The sequence below is a fragment of the Podarcis melisellensis genome (assembly GCF_964234715.1).
Source record: "Podarcis melisellensis genome assembly, chromosome: 9".
In the NCBI taxonomy this organism is placed as follows: domain Eukaryota; kingdom Metazoa; phylum Chordata; class Lepidosauria; order Squamata; family Lacertidae; genus Podarcis; species Podarcis melisellensis.
The window spans coordinates 5,007,893-5,027,219 of NC_138541.1; the positions used below are offsets into that span (position 1 = coordinate 5,007,893).

General features: G+C 48.5%; 1 protein-coding gene across 1 annotated transcript; it reads right to left on the reverse strand.

Annotated features, from left to right (window-relative positions):
• Positions 1-310: 310 nt before the first annotated feature.
• LOC309377523 (kyphoscoliosis peptidase-like) lies at positions 311-17,829 on the reverse strand. The gene is made up of 7 exons (XM_081924924.1): positions 17,419-17,829; positions 13,986-14,733; positions 12,416-12,533; positions 12,137-12,254; positions 9,766-9,957; positions 2,350-2,540; positions 311-1,728 (listed from the first exon to the last, which is right to left on the reverse strand). The coding sequence occupies exons 2-7, from the start codon at positions 14,616-14,618 to the stop codon at positions 407-409; spliced, it is 2,574 nt and encodes an 857-aa protein (XP_081781050.1). The 5' UTR covers positions 14,619-14,733; positions 17,419-17,829; the 3' UTR covers positions 311-406.
• Between the last annotated feature and the right edge of the window lie 1,498 nt (positions 17,830-19,327).

Sequence of the window (19,327 nt, forward strand, 5' to 3'; positions counted from 1 at the left end):
GTACAGGATCCCGGAGTAGCCCCAAGCTACGAACCTGCTCCTTCAGAGGAAGCGTAACCCCATCAATAGCAGGTGATCTCCCAGCCATCAGGTCTAGGGAACCACCCACTAACAGTGTCTCAGTCTTATCTGGATTGAGCTTCAGTTTGTGGGCTCTCATCCTGTCCATTACCAAGGAAAGACAATTGATCTCATCCATGATATATTAGAAGATAACTCTCATATCTCCTCCCAGTCTCCTCTTTCCCAGGCTAAACATGTCCAACTCCTTCAACTGTTCCTCATAAGGCTTGGTTTCCAGACCCTTGGCTGGAACCTGGCTCAGAACTTCCGTTCAATCCAGCTGGAGACTTGGGGTGGGGCAGAGAGTTAAGTTTCCCAAGAGTCCAAAGACCCCCCGACCATTTCACCCTGAAGCATCGCTTAGAGTCGATGAACTGCCTTCAACGTCGAACGAGAGGATGACGTCCATGCTTGGGGAGTCCCGGGAGAATTTGACTGCCACCTTTAGCATCGTCGCAGCGAGGCCGGTGTAGACCTCTCCCTCCCACACTTTGTTCTGGCCCAGCCGCAGCTCCCATCGTGAAGGACCGACGACATGAGCGCTGCAGGCCTCGGGCATCTTGATCCGAAACCTCACCCAGCTTTTCTCTTGCAGGACTCCTGACCTGGGTTCTAGGAGGACACACCCTTTCCTCCACAAGCTGTAGACCCGGGGAAAGGGGAGCCACTGGGGGTTGGTGAAGCAGCGGATGATATAATCACATACGTGGACAAATTCTTTGTTTTCGGCGTCCCTCCCGTACAAGCTGAGCCTGTAGACTCCCGATTCAGGGAGCAAGACGGAGACGCTCACCTTGTTCTCCAGGTGGGTAACCAAGACGAACCGTTCCATCGGGTACGTTTTGCTGGTGATTTTGTCCTTCCCCAAAGTGGCGGTGACTTCAAAGCCTGGCTGGGTACGAAAAGTGACAGTGCACCGTCCCTTTTTGGTATTGATGATGGGGGCAGTGTGGCTGGGGTTCGAGAGACCTCTCCACTGGGAGCTGATCCCTGCTCCGCAATGTGCGCTGAGACCCAACGGGAAGAGCTCATTGTGGTTGACGGGGCTGGAGCAGCGTATGAGGAAGTTTGCGGCGTTCTTGAACTTGTCTTCGTCGAGCTCCTTGACAAACACCGAGAGCCTGTAGTGGCCCACGAAAGGACAGAGGATGTGGCAGCTGAGTTTCTGCTCTTCCACTTGGGACACCAAACACTTCCTGCTCAGAGAGGTGTCCATCTCTGGATGAACCAACTCGTAGGTGGCCAAGAGAGGCCTCTGGGTCTGCAAAGCCAGCCTCAGGGCCCCCGTGGTGGCAACGATCAGGTCTTCTTCCCAATTGCACTCCTCAATCCCAAACTCTCTTGCTTTGGGATGGAGCCCCCAGGAAGCGAAAGGATTATCCGGCAGCCCCTCTTGCCGGTGGGGCTCCAGGCACTCAATCTGGTGGGAACACACCCAAGCGCACAGCTCCGGGGAATCAGAAGGGCGGGCAAAGATTTGCAGTTCGAAGAGCCCCTCGGTTGGGGGAAAGACTTTGAGGACCATCTTTTTGTCAGACATGGTTAACATGCCGTGAGTCTTGCCCATATCCTCTTTGCTGTCGTCGTCCTGGCAAAGCTTCAACAGTTGGTAAGTGAACTCTGTTGAACGGGCACTTGCTAACGAAATGGTTGCTTCCCCTTGGTCTGTGATAAGGAAGGGGGAGAGCGATTGTTTTTGCCTGTTTTTAACTGCAGAGCACCACACTAGAGCAGTTAACCTCGGGGGGTTTTTTGACTGCAGTCCCACAATTGCCTAACTCTTCCCTTGGGTATGTATTTGCCCTAAACACCCCCAAAGCAGCCCCCCCCCACCTTCTGCCCTCCAGATGTTTTGGCCTGGCTCAGGTGATGGGAGTCATAGTCCAAAACATCTGGAGGGCATCAACTTGAGGAAGGTTGCCTGAAATTTTAGAGAGCTTTTGTTAGGGGCGCAAAATTTCAACATCCATTACTGTCTCAATATAGCTGTGTATTTCTGTCCCTGGGCTCCATTGAAAATGACTTACTTCTCCATGCAAACCAGGAAGTGACCTCTCCAGACAATGGAACGACTCTTATTTTCTTAATTTATGCAGCTGTGATCCCCTGGGTGATACAGACGCCGTTAGGCAATTGGATGCACATGCTTACTCCTTCTCTTTCCCTCCCATCCAACCTGCACGGCCCCGGGCACTGGAAACCCACGCTACGCCACTGACGCCATGCCACTTCCTTTCAGCGGGGTTAAATTTCTGAGTGTGCCAAAGCATCTTGCTGTGAACATACCTGTTTTAAGCCTGGAGGTGTCTGGAGAGACGAGGGCAAGCTGAAGTTTGAAAAACTCTGGCGTCTTGAAAACTCTCCCTTCGAAAACCTGCAGTGGGACGGGAGGCTGGGTGAGCTGCCATTTCGGCTCATCGGGCCAGTGGCTTTCGACGAAATCTTCAGGGTCGGTTAGGAAGAAAAAATCCTCGTGCCTGGGGGAGTGGGGGAAATGGGGGGTGCCTTAGACATCACACGAAACAAACCACATTCCAGAATGGCAAACAAGGAAGAGGGCAGGAGGCTAATGGCTTGTCTGTTGCTAAAAGATGAGAAGTGGGTGGATTGATTGGGTAAGGAGTATTGTAATAAAAAATTTAAGGTCTTAGATATATAATAAATGTTCATAAATGTACCAACCAAGTATGTACATAGATATGTGGACCATATGTCTGGAGCAGCACAGGAAGACCGTCCTGAAACCATTTTGACTCCCAAACTGACCAAATGTTTTCTCTGCTAGGAGGGAGGGGGTCTGGGAACCTCCCCATTGTCTCAGGAATTGGGTAATCACCATCTCAAAGGAATGGCCAGACTACCAGGAAAGGCAATCAGATAACCTGGCAGACAGGAAAAACAACAACACTCAAATTTGTTCGGATATAAATCGATCCTCCCTGATCGATAGGGCCGCGATCTCAGACAGCTTTACGATCCCAATCAATCACTTACAGCGGTCCGGCACGCTTCCTCCCAAGCTGCGCAATAACTCCTGCTGTCTCTTCTCAGTCACGGCTTTTAGCAGAGTAGAACACAGCGTGTAAAGCAGTCTTGCTCTTGTAAGCACACATAGACAGATTTGTCTATTTACAGCTCTTTATTAAAACATTTTACCAACAAAGACCAGGGCTTCTTTCAGCCATGTCTCTCTCACAGATACACAGAGAGAAGTGAAAGTACAGGGAAAAAACTCCTCCTCCTTGGCTTCTAAAAGCTTCTGTCTCCTCCCAGCTTCTAACAGCTGACGTCGGAATGTGACGCACACTCAGAACAACTTAACCAGTTAAGTTCTGAACACTCACACCCCCCCTTGCGTTGGATTCCGACTGCACCTGTGGAACATCCTCAGCAAAACTCTGTGAGATCAATGCCTTCCCCAATGCCTTGCGCCCTCTCTTGGCGTCCCTGTTAGGCAACTGTGGAACCACCTCACAACTCTCAGAATCGCACTGTGCGAAACTTACCCACGCACCTGTGGCCTGGTACCTCTCTGGTGGGATACCCTTAGTTGTGCGACTGGACCTCCTAGGCACAAACTCAGGTGTTCCCTCTGACTCACTTTGATCAGCAGGTGTGTCCTCTGCATCATGGGACTCTCCTTCTGACTTAAAGCGTCTTCGAATCCTCTCCATTACACTCACAGGAGAACTAGGCGCACTCTTGGGCTGTCTCTTAACAGCTTGTGGAGATGCCCTATCCTGCTCCTGACCCTGGTCAGTGACCTGGTCGTCATCAGCAGCCTCAGCCTCTTCTTCCGCCTCATCAGAACTGTCTTCTGGATCAGAGAGACATTCTGAGAGAACATCACGCCTAACAGGAGTCTTTGATTTTACAACCTCCTCTAAGAACTCAGCGTGTTTACTGATCAGCACCTTACTCTGATCACCTGACGGGTAAGCAAATCGCCATGCACGGGCTTCTGGCTCATACCCACAGAAGATCATTTTCTGGACTTTGGCTCCATCTGGCCCTTGCAAAGCCTTAGGCAAAGAGACAAGCGCAGGAGTCCCAAAAGTCCGCAGAAAGTGAACCTGGGGTCTTCGGCCATTTAACAAAGAGAACGGTGTGTCGCCTACCAGTGAGTTGTAGACACGATTCCAGGTGAATGACACAGCCCTAGTAGCCTCCAACCAAAACTCAGGAGGTAACCTGGCTTCTTTCAGCATCACCTGTGCAGCCTTAACCAGAGCTCCACTTCTCAGCTCTGCCACCCCCCCTTTCTGGGGTGAAGTAACTGTGTGTCGTATCCCTCTCTTCTGAAAGAACTTCTGCAAAGCAGAACCAGTGTACTCAGCATTTCTGTCACTGATGATCGCTTGAACCCTGGTGGAGAACCTTAGTTCCACCCCCTCAATCCAGCTCTTGATCAGCTGTGCTGCATCCTCCCTGGATTTGAGACCGTGAGTCCAGGAATTCTGCGAGAAATCATCCAGAAAAGTTAGCAGAAACCTGGCCCCCCCTAGACTCTGTGCCTTGACAGGACCGGACAAATCTATGTGTACCAGCTCAAAAGGTTTAGTGGCCACACGTTCCACCTTTGGGTAACTGCACCCTCTCACCTTTGCCTGCTTGCAAGTGTCACAATTAATGGCACTTTGACAATTTCTAATTTTACAACCTGTGGCAACCTCAGGCAACGCCTGCAAATCCTCTAAAGGATTGTGAATCGTTCTCTGATGCCATACACATGCACATGTAACATTATGAGCGGGAATTGTAGCACGCTGGTTGGGAACTGTAGCACGCGACGCTTGTGCTTTCTCAACCTTCCCCTCACCTCCAAGAGACGTTTTAAGAATGAAAAGATCATTCTGTCCCTTCCGCACTTTGGCCAGTAACCTCCCCCCTCTGGAGATTGTGCAGACATCATTTTCAAAACAAACTTTGAACCCCTTATTTAACAAATAAGGCACAGATAACAAACAGTGATGAATCTCTGGAACAATACAAAAATCCACCGTCTCCTGTAAAACAGAAAGAAAGGCATTAGTGCACTTGGAAACTCTAGTTTTCTGTCCATTCGCGAACTTTATAGTCTGTCCTTTCGGAACTGCCGTGCAATTCCACCTCTCGACTGCAGGGGTCTCTGGAACCATGTTGCGATTAGCTGCAGAGTCTATAACAAAGGCCATCTCGGAATTTTCCACTCGGCCGTCTTCAAACACTGCCATACTCGCTGAGACTTGATAAGACTCTTCCTGTTGTTTACCACGACCACCTGGCTCAGTTCCACGCCTGCCTGTCTTCCCAGGCCTGTTGCCATGGAAACCTGCCTGATTCCCATGGGAAAAGTTTTTGCAAACATCCTGCATCGGCTCTCTGCTCCGGTGAGGGCAACTGCCACGCCGACGTTGAACTCCAGTGGAAAAACACTGCCCGGGGCTCCTCCCAGCTGGCCTGGCCTTCCTTCTTCTGGAACGGCGCCTCCCACCAGCCTGGCCCCCCCTGAAGCTGCTCTCCGCTTCAGCACAAAGGGAAAGTTGTTTAAACTCGCCTTTGGAACTCTTCGCCCCCCCGATCTGCTCACTAGCGCTCCTAGAGGCCAAGACATCAGGAACAGGGCCTGCCAGTCCAGCCTCTCCAGGACTCAGTCCATCACACAGACGTGTAGAAGCATTACAACAGCTCCCCAACACTGTCCCAGCCCCCATTGGGCTTTCTGGGCATCCTTCAGCCTCTCCAGGGCTTCCTCCAGGACTCTGGCCTTTCGCTGACGCCTCACACAAGCCCTTCAGCAAATTCCAGGCAGCCCACGCTGTCGATATGCCCTCCAGATGAGGCCTCAGTGATGCATCAACGCATGCTTTGAGCATCTCTAGCTCTTGATGCAGCCTCTGGCTATCTTCAGCCAACACAGCCCCACAGCTTGCATCTCCTGCTCCAGCTGCTGGCCAGCCAAGGGGTATTTCTTTTCTTGGCTCCCACTGGTTTGCTTCCCAGAGCCCTTCGACTAAGAACCATCCCCTTATTCTTCTGGACCACGTTGCCCAACTCTTTAGAGTGAGCTTTTCCAGCGGTATATTCTGGCTTTCAGCCATCTTCTCCCGTTCTCCCAAGGTGCCCCAAGCTGTACTTACTCCGTACTCAGTGCTCAGTACCAGCTCCTGCGGCTCTCCCTTGCTTGGAGTAACGATTCCAGCTGCTTCTCAGCTTCCAGCTCTCAGCTGTCTGTATCAGCAGCTCTCATTGCCTCTTAGAAGCAGGCAATTACTCATCTGCTCTCCAGCATCCAGTCAGCTCCCGTTGGCCTCCGACGGCCCCTCAGCCTCAGAACGCTAACTTCAAAGCATTCCTGAGGCTCACACCGACTGCTTTACGAGTGTTGGCTGACCTTCCATAACCTGTTCGGATATAAATCGATCCTCCCTGATCGATAGGGCCGCGATCTCAGACAGCTTTACGATCCCAATCAATCACTTACAGCGGTCCGGCACGCTTCCTCCCAAGCTGCGCAATAACTCCTGCTGTCTCTTCTCAGTCACGGCTTTTAGCAGAGTAGAACACAGCGTGTAAAGCAGTCTTGCTCTTGTAAGCACACATAGACAGATTTGTCTATTTACAGCTCTTTATTAAAACATTTTACCAACAAAGACCAGGGCTTCTTTCAGCCATGTCTCTCTCACAGATACACAGAGAGAAGTGAAAGTACAGGGAAAAAACTCCTCCTCCTTGGCTTCTAAAAGCTTCTGTCTCCTCCCAGCTTCTAACAGCTGACGTCGGAATGTGACGCACACTCAGAACAACTTAACCAGTTAAGTTCTGAACACTCACAAAATTTCTGTTGTAGACCGACTTTTCTGTGATGCAGGTATGATGTTTGTGGGGGATGATCTTGGGCTACACCCCTTCTGTGATGTATGTATGATGTATGGAGGGGTGGTCTTGGACTACAGGGCAGGCAATTTAAAATGTTTATATAAGGGCGGGCACAACTTTGTTCTGGGTCCTCCTCCTTTCCTGCCTGTGAGGGGAGCACCCTGTTGCAACAGCTTTAATAAAGATCAGGCTTACTAGCTGCTTTGCTTCTCAATATTCTCTGGTTGCTCTCTGTTATTTTCTCCTACCGATAGGGAACCCACGTAAGGACTCTATACAGGCTCTTGGGTCCCCCATAGGGGAAGAAGGGCAGATTTTGTTTACAACAGTACCCTGCCAAGAACCATTTAGTCCAGCATCCCTGCTCTCATAGTGAGTGACTAGATGCTCCAAAGGAAATTCCACAAACAGGACACAAGCAGAACAACAACTCTCCCCAACAGCTCTGTATGAACAAGGTGTGCAGCCTAGAAGTCATCCCAGGATCCTTTGCGGTACATGATGATCTGTCAGCCTGCTACTATTTATTTATTTTTATTTTTATTTATTGAATTTACATACCGTCCTATACCTGGAGGTCTCAAGGCGATTCACAGAAAAGATCACAATTTATAAAATAAAAATAAAAACAACAACCCAAATAACACACAAACACACTCAAAAGAGCCACATTTTAAAAGGGCATAGGATGTCAATCAGGTCAACCAAAGGCCTAGTTAAAAAGGACTGTTTTTTCCTGGCACCTAAAGGTGTGTAATGAAGGCGCCAGGCAAACTTCCCTGGGGAGAGCATTCCACAGATGGGGAGCCACTGCAGAGAAGGCCCTGTTCTCATTTTGCCACCTTCCGGACCTCTCGAGGCAGTAATCTCCTAATGTAAAATATTGAGGAAATGCATGTTTAAAGGGAAGTGTGGGCTCAGCTTGAGAGTAAATGTGAAAATGTGGGTCCCTGGAAAGTATCTCCAGAGTTGCATTTTAACTCTTCCCGTTTCAAGGCCTCGCTTCTCTCCCCTTGCACATTCAAAACAACAAATCGATCTCTCTTCCCCATGCATCCTTACACACACACACATTCACACCCCAGCGCAAATTTGTTCCACGTAACATGATTAGATGTTGCAAATGCCACACGGGCTCTTATTGTTTTGCATTGGCTGGAAAGTGACAAGTGCATAATGCATCTAGCGGAAAATAATTTAACACGATTAATAATTTTTGAGGCAAGTCATTATTTACTCTCGGTCTGAAACGTGTGGAGGAGGCTCGAGTAATTACATCTCAGGCCACCTAATAAACCTGCTGGGGAGCGGGAGATTAATCATTTGATCAAAGGGTGGCTCTGGTCTCTAATTAAAGTAGCAAAGAGGAAGAAGCAGAGCATCCGATCCAAAGTTATTTGCAACTATAAGAGGCCGGCTAGTGGCCGGATTGGCTGCTCCCTGCAGATTTGTCCATCCCCAATCCCTTGCTCTGAAAACTTTGGTTTCTCTCTTAAAAGGGGAATAAGTTAAGGGTCACTGAAATTCCCTGGACGTATCCAGGATTCATCTGCCAAAAATTGTGTCTGGGTAGAGTTTTCACAAATCGGTTAAAATGTCCGGGAAAATCCAGGGGTATGGCAACCCATATCGGAAGTACATGGATCTCAAACCCCTTGGCTCCCAAACAACTCTGCTCCCAAAAGATCGAAATTCAGAAGTGAGTGTTCTGGTTTGCGAATATCCAAGGGGGCTTCTGTGGCTTCCGATTGGCTGCAGGAACCTCCTGTAGCCAATCATCAGCTGTGCTTGGGTTTGGAAGTTGAATGGACTTCTGGAACCAATTCTGTTGGAATTCCGTGGTACGACTGTAGTTTTTTTTTTTTTGGTGAGTTTCCTAAAAACCCCTCAAAAATATTATTATTATTATTATTATTATTATTATTATTATTATTATTATTTTGGGGGAGAAAGCTCCACAACTTTTGTGTCCGGATTATGAATATGGCAACCCTAGTGTTAAAATATTTTTGTTGTTGTTTAGTCGTTTAGTCGTCTCCGACTCTTCGTGACCCCATGGACCAGAGCACGCCAGGCACTTCTGTCTTCCACTGCCTCCCGCAGTTTGGTCAGACTCATGTTTGTAGCTTCGAGAACACTATCCAACCATCTCATCCTCTGTCGTCCCCTTCTCCTTGTGCCCTCCATCTTTCCCAACATCAGGGTCTTTTCCAGGGAGTCTTCTCTTCTCATGAGGTGGCCAAAGTATTGGAGCCTCAGCTTCATGATCTGTCCTTCCAGTGAGCACTCAGGGCTGATTTCCTTCAGAATTAATTGGTTTGTTCTTCTTGCAGTCCATGGGACTCTCCAGAGTCTCCTCCAGCACCAGAATTCAAAAGCATCAATTCTTCGGCGATCAGCCTTCTTTATGGTCCAGCTCTCACATCCATACATCACTACTGGGAAAACCATAGCTTTTACTATACGGACCTTTGTTGGCAAGGTGATGTCTCTACTTTTTAAGACGCTGTCTAGGTTAAAATATTAGCAACCTGCAAAGACAAAGCTTAAGGCAGTATCTCAGTTGCTTTTAGCTTTAGGCCAGGAGAACATGCATTTTGGTTTTCTTACTTCCTCAGCCTCGGCCCTCCAGATGTTTTTTTGGCCTACAAGTCCCATGATCCCTAGCTAGCAGGACCAGTGGTCAGGGATGATGGGAATTGTAGTCTCAAAGCAAGGAAGGCCAAGGTTGAGGAAGCCTGCCTTAGGAAATTCTGAACCACAGGCCACTGGTCTGACCAGACAGGGCTGCTCTTGCCTTCCACACACCAGGGCTTAGAACTTATAAACGCGGAGAGATCTCACCGAGGGATGAACTGCCTCTTCTCAACATCCACAAGGCCTGCTCCCCAACAGACGTCCAGAAGGAACCACTGGGCTCCCAACTGCACTGCGTTCCACATGTGGTTGGACTTCTTCTGCATACAGCTCTGGCCTTGGCTGTACCCGGCCCCTCGGCCGTATCCCGAGACTTCAGCGCAGGTCAAGCCCGCTTCCCTGTAAGGATTCACAAGAGAGCATGGAGGCTGGGCAAACTCAACGTACAGGGAGTGGGCAGCTGGATACAAGAGTTACGGTGCTGCCAAGTTGCTCCTTGTGCTTGGACTCCAGGTGCAGGCCATAGCATGGCTCAGTGGCAGAACATCCCCAGAAGTATTTCTGGGTACGATACGATAATCTTTATTGTCATCGTCCCATTCAGAACAACGAAACTGAAAAAATCTACATCAGACATTCAAAAACCAACAACCCTGCTATCCCAGCCTGGTTAACCCCCTAAAAACTCTGATACCCCATAATTAAATACAATATGCTCCCATAAAGGGACCCCTGAGCATTAGGTCCAGTCGTGGCCGACTCTGGGGTTGGGGTGCTCATCTCACTTTATTGGCCAAGGGAGCCGGCATACAGCTTCCAGGTCATGTGCCCAGCATGACTAAGCCACTTTTGGCGAACCAGAGCAGCGCACGAAAACACCATTTACCTTCCCACCAGAGCGGTACCTATTTATCTACTTGCACTTTGATGTGCTTTCGAACTGCTAGGTTGGCAGGAGCAGGGACTGAGCAACGGGAGATCACCCCGTCACGGGGATTCGAACCACCGACCTTCTGATCAGCAAGTCCTAGGCTCTGTGGTTTAACCCACAGCGCCACCCTTCTGGAGACTACCTTACACTGCGTTTAAAACCAAAATCACATTTGGATAGAAACTGTTTCTCAGGCAGCTAGTCCTAGTCTTTATAACTCTGTACCTTCTTCCAGAAGGCAGAAGCTGAAAGAGATCATTTCTGGGGTGTGCGCTATCCTGGGCTGGGAGAGACCCCTACCTGCATCCCTGGACAGCCATTGCCAGTCTGAAGCCAGAAGCCAGATAGTCTAACTCAGTATAAGGCCATTTCATGTGTTCGTACGTTCTGCATTTCTTAACTGGCTGGCTCGCTTTCGTATCAGAGGCCCTGGCCAATAATAACTGACACTTATATTATGACGTCTGCCATTATCCCCACACTTTCCGGTACATTTTCTTATCAATTTTCCTACCACCAAAAGATAAAATAAAATAAAATACATAATCATTGGGAGTTTATTTTGGAAGAGGATTGTGCAAGTGCTCAAGAGCACTGAATTCATTTTACAGGTGAAACTCGAAAAATTAGAATATCGTGGAAAAGTTCCTTTATTTCAGTAATTCAACTTAAAAGGTGAAACTAATATATGAGATAGACTCATGACATGCCAAGCGAGATATGTCAAGCCTTGATTTGTTATCATTGTGATGACCATGGCGTACAGCTGAAGAAAACCCCAAATTAACAATATCAGAAAATTAGAATATTCAATGAAATCAGCAAAACAAGGATTGCAACTAGAGCAAGATTGGACCTCTGAGAAGTAGAAGCATGTCTCGCTTTGCATGTCATGAGTCGATCTCCTATATTAGTTTCACCTTTTAAGTTGAATTACTGAAATAAAGGAACTTTTCCACGATATTCTAATTTTTTGAGCTTCACCTGTAATTGCACAACCAGAATTTGTTGGTATACAATGAAATCATGCCTGCGCAATAGTGGAAGTGGCCTGGAAGCAGGCTATGAATGGCTGAGGATAGATACTGGACTATTTTCCCCGTATGTGCCACCTGTTCCATTTAAATGGTTAGATTGAGGAGATGCTCTAAGCCAGTGTTTCCCAACCTTGGGCCTCCAGCTGTTTTTGAACTACAATTCCCATCATCCCTGACCACAGGTCTTGCTAGCTAGGGATGATGGGAGTTGTAGGCCAAAAACATCTGGAGTCCCAAGGTTGGGAAACACTGCTCTAAGCTTTAAGGAGGCAGATCATAGAATCATGGAACCTTAGAATTGGAAGGGACCCCAGGGGTCATCTAGTCCAACCCCCTGCAATGCAGGAATCTCGGCTAAAGCAGCCATGACAGATGGCCATCCAACCTCTGCTTAAAATCCATTAAGGAAGGAGAGTCCACCATCTTCCGAGGGAGACCATTCCACTGTTGAACACCAGTTCTTCCTGGTGGTTAGTTGGAATCTCCTTTCTTATAACTTGAAGTCATGGGTTCAAGTCCTACCCTCCAGAGCAGGAGAAAAGAAGCCCGTTCCCTCTTCCATGTGACAGCCCTTGAGATGGAGCATGTTAAAAGCCACGGCAGCACATACCTGCACATGTCACGGTATAGATGGGCATACCCAGAGCACACGCCTCTCCCGGTGTGAAGGACCTGCTCAGGGGTGTGGATCTTCTCAGAGAACCCCAAGAAGCCATTGACATCGTACTCTATTGTGAAGCAAAATCAAAACACCGCTTTACCAAGAGGTTGTTACGATAGGAAGCACCCCATGTCTTGCTTGGAAGAAAGGTGGGTTAGGCTTATGAAATCCATACATCACTGCCCCCTAAAAATACCCCCAAGGAGGTTTGCATGAAAACACACTTACCGATATTGTGGCACAGCCAGATCCATATGGCTCGTGCCTTCTCCAGCTGGCTGTTGGCTCCTTTGGTAATCAGTGGAACAATGGTCTGGACGGACAAGGATTCCTGGTTGGTTTTCAGCTAGGGAAGATAGGTTGGGATTTGGACAATCATCAGCAATCTGTTTAATAGGATAAGCAGGCATTCATTTGTCTAGCCCAGCCATTGCCAACCCTGGTGTTTTGGATGAGGACATCCGTCAGCCCCAGCTGGCCCATGCTGGTTGTAGTCAAAATTTATGGAGGGCACCAAATTGGTGAAGGCTACTCTGTCCCATCCCAGTTGGAATTCTGCTCAGCATTTGTAGAGAACGCCTGGAGAAGGAACTGGGCAGCCTGTGGCCCCTCCAGATGTTGCTGGACTACAAATCCCATCATCCTCCCATCCACCTTCCATGTTGGCTGGGGCTGATGGACGACAGAGTCCAACAGCGCCTGGGGGGACCACACATTGATCATCCGTGACCCATCCAGGTAGCAGGACCAACTCAAAGGTCCATCTAGCCTCGCATCCTTTCTCCCACTATGGCCAGCCAAATGCCCCCCAAGCAGGCCTTGAAGGGGGCAGCTCCCTGCCCCACTGTCAGAGTGTGTTTGGGAGTTGGTGGAAGACTGCCTCTGGGTGTGAGCTCTTCAACCTTAGCCCTGCTGATTTCGATCTGAGCTTAAAAGCTTTAGTCAGTGACTGTGTAAGTCCGCTCCACTTCCCCATGGGGAGAAGTTGCGGTGGACCACGTGGCCACCCACTCTCCTCTGGGGGTGGGGGACTTAGTCTCCCATTGCCAAGGGGATCCCGGCCACGTCAGCGACCGGCCAGCCAATCTGCTAGCTGAGGCCATTTAAGCAGAGGCACGAGCCAGAGAGCTTCCTCTTTGGCTTACTTCCACAATCACCCTCCCTCCCTATTTTCCAGGTTAGTTATTGGCCTTGCTATGACCCTTGGTTGGTCGCCATTGAGTGGCCTGGTAGGAATTTTTCCACTTGGCAAGTTGGCACAGGCCATTTGGTTTTTGCCTACCTCGTAGCAATCGTCACAACTTTGTTAGGGTTGGGTTGGGTTAGGCATTGTTTGACCTTATGAAGGGGAGGTGAGGTGTGGCAATCACCTGCCCCTCCAAGTTTAAGGGTATTCCGTTAAAGGAATCCGGGGGTGTGGCTCTTGTCCGAAGCCCGGGGCAGGGCTAGGGCCATGACACGACCCCAACGGGAACACCAGGGGGAGCTTGAGTTGGTCTGCATCGACAGGGCTCCCCCTTCCGGTGGTTGACCCTTACTGGACTTCCTGCACATCGAGCAGGAGTCAGATATAGTCGGGTTCATTCAATGCCTAAGCCAATACTGCTCACATTCTGCAACCAATAAAGTTGTGGCCAAAATTTGCCCAATAATATTAACCTAATATCTGTGTCCTTGTGTGTGTTATTTCTCAACGAGGGGGTGGCTTCGGGGTCTCGACACACAAATGGAAGACCACCTGCAGCTCCAGCGGAAAGGAGAAATGGTAGAACTTTGGGACGTTCTTTTCTCCACCCACCTGCTCGCTCACACGAAGAACGTGGGCGTCCAGCTGTCTGAAAACCTCAGAGTCTGGGAAAAGATCTCTCCGCCTCTTCCGCTGGGTTGTTTCAGGGCTGGTGGGGGGAGACCAGCATCTTCCCTTTGAGTCTTCTTCTTGTTCCTCACATCGGTCTATCATCTCCTGCACCTGGTGTGCCTTTTTGGAGCCTGATCTCCATGGGGCCATCTCGTTGCCATCGCCAGCTTTCTTTGTCCAGAACAGAAATACGTCCTTTCTGGGGAAAGCTTGCTGGGTAATTCTGGTGGGCGGGATTTCTTTGCATCGCTGGCCAAAGTGTCGAAGCTGCTTCTTCCCTGGAAGCTTTTGGTAGGAGGTCGCCAAAGACCAACCGCAGAGAGCTTCGGAGGGTCCTCCTCCTCCCTTGGGAAAGTTGCCATTGCAGATGTCTGTCATTTGAGTCTCTCTAGAAGTGGACGAGATGGCATCTTCCTTGGTCTGTGCCATTTTCCCTCTGCAGTTTGAGATATTTGATTTGTTTATAGCAGGACAGCCCCAGTTGGCATTGCGGTGTGTTGCTGATGGGCTGTTAAAGGGCACCATGATGTCCTCTGTGTTTTGGGTAAGTCTTTGGTGCCCATCTCGCTTCATCCTTGCCAACTGAGACTGGTGTGGAGTGGAGATGGCTTGTTAGTTCGCCCTCCCTTTTCCACAGGAGACTTTTCTTGCCTGAGAAGAGCTCACTCAGATCTTGTCTAGAGTTGTGCTGTAAAAATCACAGGTAAGAGTTAGACAGAATGGGCTTCAGGCCAGAATAAGACTCGGTTCCTACAGCCAAAAGAAAAAACAATGCAAACTGTGAAGGCTGGAAGACTTTGAGGGAACGACTCTGTTCACATCGCCTGCCACAAATTCATCCTCATTGCCTCAGTCCTCTTAATCTGCTCCAAGCAGATCAGGGACCAAACCCTGGGGCTATAGCATCTGATTTGCATGGTCCAAGGTTTCAGTCCCTCACAGCATCTCCCGGTAGGGCTTGCAATGCCCCCTGTCTTCCCTGCGGGAATGTTCAGGGATACAGGAGAGGATATATTGTTTGATTATATCCTTTCCAACTTGTGTTAACAAGTTCTACAATTTAGCAGAGTAACATTCCCCTTCTTAAACTTGCACAGCAGATGCTCAGGCTTGCTAAAGCCTCTAAAATGTGTTTTCCTTTTTGGTAATTCCCCATTTAGTCCCTCATAAAAAGATAGACACGATACAGTCTTCTATAAAAGTATAAAAAGAGTTTACTCACACATTCTGTTCACAACTGGATTCCAGAAGGCAGACCTTAAGTTACAAAAGTAATATACATGTGGAAACTATCCCATAAGGAGATAGCTCCTCTATCCTCTCTTGGCTGGATGCATCTTAGGCTAAGCAGATATTGCTTCTTTGACAAATGTGGTCAGAGAGAGAGAGATGGCTGACCGACCAGTCCTGTCTTTTGTTACCTGGGCAGGTGAGGTCATGCCCACCTTTAGTCACATGCAGAGGAAGTCTGTCCCAACCTGGGAGAAACAGGAAGTTCCAACTGGGTGGTCCAGACATCCCCTTTTATGTCCACTCTAGGGATGTTGTACTTGACTGCTCTTGTGTTTCACATCCCACAAAAACACCTTCGCAAATCGGGAATGGAGTCCCTAAGACTGTTGGATGGTGCCAAACGTATCGCTCTGCTTTCCTTTGGACTCCATCAAGAAGGTCAAGAGGGGGGTCTTATCACCTGGGCAGACCAGGACCTCCAGACACACTGCCCAGGTTTGTGCCCTGGGAAAGTCACTTTGGTGCGGCTCCATTGTCTCTCGAAACAGATGCCAACAACAACCTATTTACAGAGAGCTCTTCAGCTTTCTCTTGAAGCTATAAAAAGAACATAGCAGAATCTCTGCAGATTCTTCTGATCTGAATGAAGTGTGGGGTGTGTCTGTTTTTAAACTTTCCTCCTCTGGGGGCCTGTTAGAGATTGGTCTGCAAAGCCAGTGAGTGGGCAGCTGTGGAGGAGCCAGCAAATGCCTATGGTTTCTGCAAATGTCCCTCATAAGAGAAAGGCAGGATATCGTTATGAGAAATAAAGAAAGGAATAATACTTAGCAGTTATCTGAGCGCAGAATTTCTATCCTGCCTTCTCGCCAGATGGCCTGGAGCCAGATTATAATGTAAAGTGCTAAAAGAGAGCCAGGAGCAAATAAAAACAGCCATTGAGAGAGAGCGAGAGAGCGCCAGCCATTAAAAACTGCAACTAAAAAGAAGTGTGCATCTGAAGAAGTGTGCATGCACACGAAAGCTCATACCAAGAACTAACTTAGTTGGTCTTTAAGGTGCTACTGGAAGGATTTTGTTTTGTTTTGACTATGGCAGACCAACACGGCTACCTATCTGTAACTGCAACTGCAACTGCAATTACAAGGATCTCAGATGCCACTGAAAGCACATGGCACTTCTGACTATTCGGAGCACGATTTCATGGCAATCCTTACAGCGAGAGCACTGCAAGGCAGGCCAGTATAAATGTCCCCCTATTCTGAGGGAGGAAGCTGCATCTGGGAAGAGTGGAGCTTGCAGAACTGGGGTCCTGGCTCACAGCTCCTTATCTTGCCCACCAAGGTGAAAACTTCCCCATGGAGGGCACCTCTTACTAAGTACCGCATTGGCCTGAATATAAGCTGCACCCGAATATAAGCCGCTCCCTTAAAATTCCGAGGCACTCCCACCCATTCCATTTCTCCCGGCGTGTTCAGCTGTAAGCAGGCCAATAGTTCTAACTGGCTCAGCATTGCCCACACGGACTGGCATCATCATCCCAGGTTTCCAGGCAGGGGAACAAATGCCAGTTCTACCTGGAGATGTCTGGGGCTGAACCTGGGACCTTCGGCATGCAAGGCAGACACTCTTCCACTCAGCTACACCCCAAAACCAGAGGAAATTGCTATTCTGGAGAGTCAGAACATTGGCCCACCTGCCTCTATACTGTCCACACTGGCTGGCAGCAGCTCTCCAGGGTTTCACATGGGACAATTTCCAGCCCTGCCTGGAGTTGAAGTTGGGACCTTCTACATGCCAAGCATATGCCCTGATCACTGAGCTAAAGCCCTACAGGGATATAGGAAGTGGCCTTATACTGCCCGTCTAGGGGATTTAGGGGAGCGCGGCCTGTTTGCCCGCACTGGGCATCGAACCAAGTGGGCGGCGCAGCAATGACTTAGACCGGAAGGCGAGAGGCGCCAAATTTTGGCATCACTGATGAAATTTGAAAGCCCCAAGTCCTCCACTGATGGAGCTCAGCATTGTCTACTCTGATTGGCAGTGGGGGTCCAGAGTTTTCATTCTCAGGTGCCGGGGACTAAACCAGAGACCTTCTGCCTGCCCTCTCTCTGAGACAAAGCCCTTTGGCGCTTGCTTTTACCTCCCGGTTTCGTCCTTGGATGTCTCAGGGAACCGTCTGCCTGGTCCCTGGATGCCAGTCTAGCCTGATTCTTCTTGCTGTTGCGATTTCCGGGCACCGTGCTTCTGCCAGGGCAGCGGAAGGTCCTTGCGGGAACCTCTATATGTACTAAGCCTCCGTCCTTCCCTCCCTGCCGGGGCCTCGGCTGTCCTGAGCTTCACCTCCCCGGTGCCAACGGGTCTAAAAATATTACAAAGCCCCGAAGGACTCAGCACAGACTTTCCACCGAGCGACCACTCCACGGGGCCTGATAGCAGGCAAAATTGGAGATTATTTCCGAATATTATCAGAAGCTGGCATTCAGAGGTGCAACGGCTCCCTGTGATCATTCAGCGGACGCGGCAAGATTCAGAACAGGAGCTGAACTTTTAACATTTGGGGGGGGGAGTGGGAGGTGGTGTGTTGAGGAGAGGCAGCGCGGCACAGTGGTTAGAGTGCCAGGCAAGAGCCTGGGAGACCGGGGTTCAAATACCCAATTGGTCATGCGGTTGAGGCTGAGCCAGTTGAAGATGATAGAATATATAGAATTAGCCAAATGACGGGAAGATTAAGAAACAACTCAAAACAGAGATTAAATAAAGAATGGAATGTCTTTAAAACATGGGTAGGCAAACTAAGGCCCAGGGGCCGGATCTGGCCCAATCGCCTTCTCAATCCGGACCGCGGACGGTCCGGGAATCAGGGTGTTTTTACATGAGTAGAATTTGTCCTTTTATTTAAAACGCATCTCTGGGTTATTTGTGGGGCCTGCCTGGTGTTTTTACATGGGTAGAATGTGTACTTTTATTTAAAATGCATCTCTGGGTTATTTGTGGGTCATAGGAATTCGTTCATTCCCCCCCCAATATAGTCTGGCCCCCCCAAAAGTTCTGAGGGACAGTGGACCGGCCCCCTGCTGAAAAAGTTTGCTGCTTTAGAGAGTATATAAAACAGTACTGTAAAAATCTAAATGCTTTGATGGGTCTGGACTGAATCTTGCAAGACAATAGAGGAAGAAATAATACAGTAATTTTAAATATTTAGAAAGAAGAAATATAGAAGTGTGAAATGAAAAATGAAGGGGATGGAATGGAAGTCAAGAGAACATGTGAGGTTTTTGGTGTTTCAGTTTGTTGTTATTGTTTTGATTTGTTTTGTGGTGTTTTGTTTTTGTAAAATGTATTGTAGGTATTGTTCTAAAAAAGCTTTTTTTAAAAAAGAGGCTGAGCCAATTACTGCCTCTCAGTCTAAGCTACCTCACAAGGTTGTCGTATACTGACTGCCCAGAACCTGCAGATCTGTGGGTGGTTCATATATAATTTGCTTTTGTAAAAAAATGCAATAGAGGAACGTTCAGCTTCTGATTTCTTTTTGATTCTTAAACAAAAGTTTAAAAGCTTCTTTAAAAAGAAGAAGATGAAGCCAGCATAGGGATAAAGAGCTGTGTTTTATTTTAGCAAAACAGCAGACTCCTGCTGGATCCGACCAAAGTCTTGATCTATCCCATAATCCTGGTGCAACTAGAGGTTTTTGGAAGCTCACAAGCAGAGTTATGACAACAAGGGCCCTTCCTCCTTGTTCGTCTGCAGCAATTGATATTCAAAAGTATTACCTTCTGAATGCGACCTGTAAGGTAGCAAAAGGATTTTGGGAAATGATATATAATGAGTGGGAAAAAATGTTTAAAATAACCTTTGCTAAAAAAAACAAACCCTGAAGCCTTTTTTAAAGGAATTCTAGGTGCTGAAATCCCCAGGGAGCAGAAAAGACTTTTTATGTATGTGTGCATGGATGTTGCTGGCCCAGAGATGGAACGAAGATAAAGTCGCTACCAGAGAAGAATGGCAGATGAATTTGATGGACTATGCTGAAATGGCTAAAATGAATGGAA

What these genes read in the sequence shown, in the direction of transcription:
- LOC309377523 (XM_081924924.1), bottom strand. Translation starts at nt 14,618, where the DNA reads ATGAAGCGAGATGGGCACCAAAGACTTACCCAAAACACAGAGGACATC. An exon ending in TTCTTCGTGTGAGCGAGCAG is followed by an intron (nt 12,534 to 13,985) that starts GTGGGTGGAGAA and finishes TATCTTCCCTAG; the next exon opens with CTGAAAACCAACCAGGAATC. An exon ending in CTGGCTGTGCCACAATATCG is followed by an intron (nt 12,255 to 12,415) that starts GTAAGTGTGTTT and finishes GCTTCACAATAG; the next exon opens with AGTACGATGTCAATGGCTTC.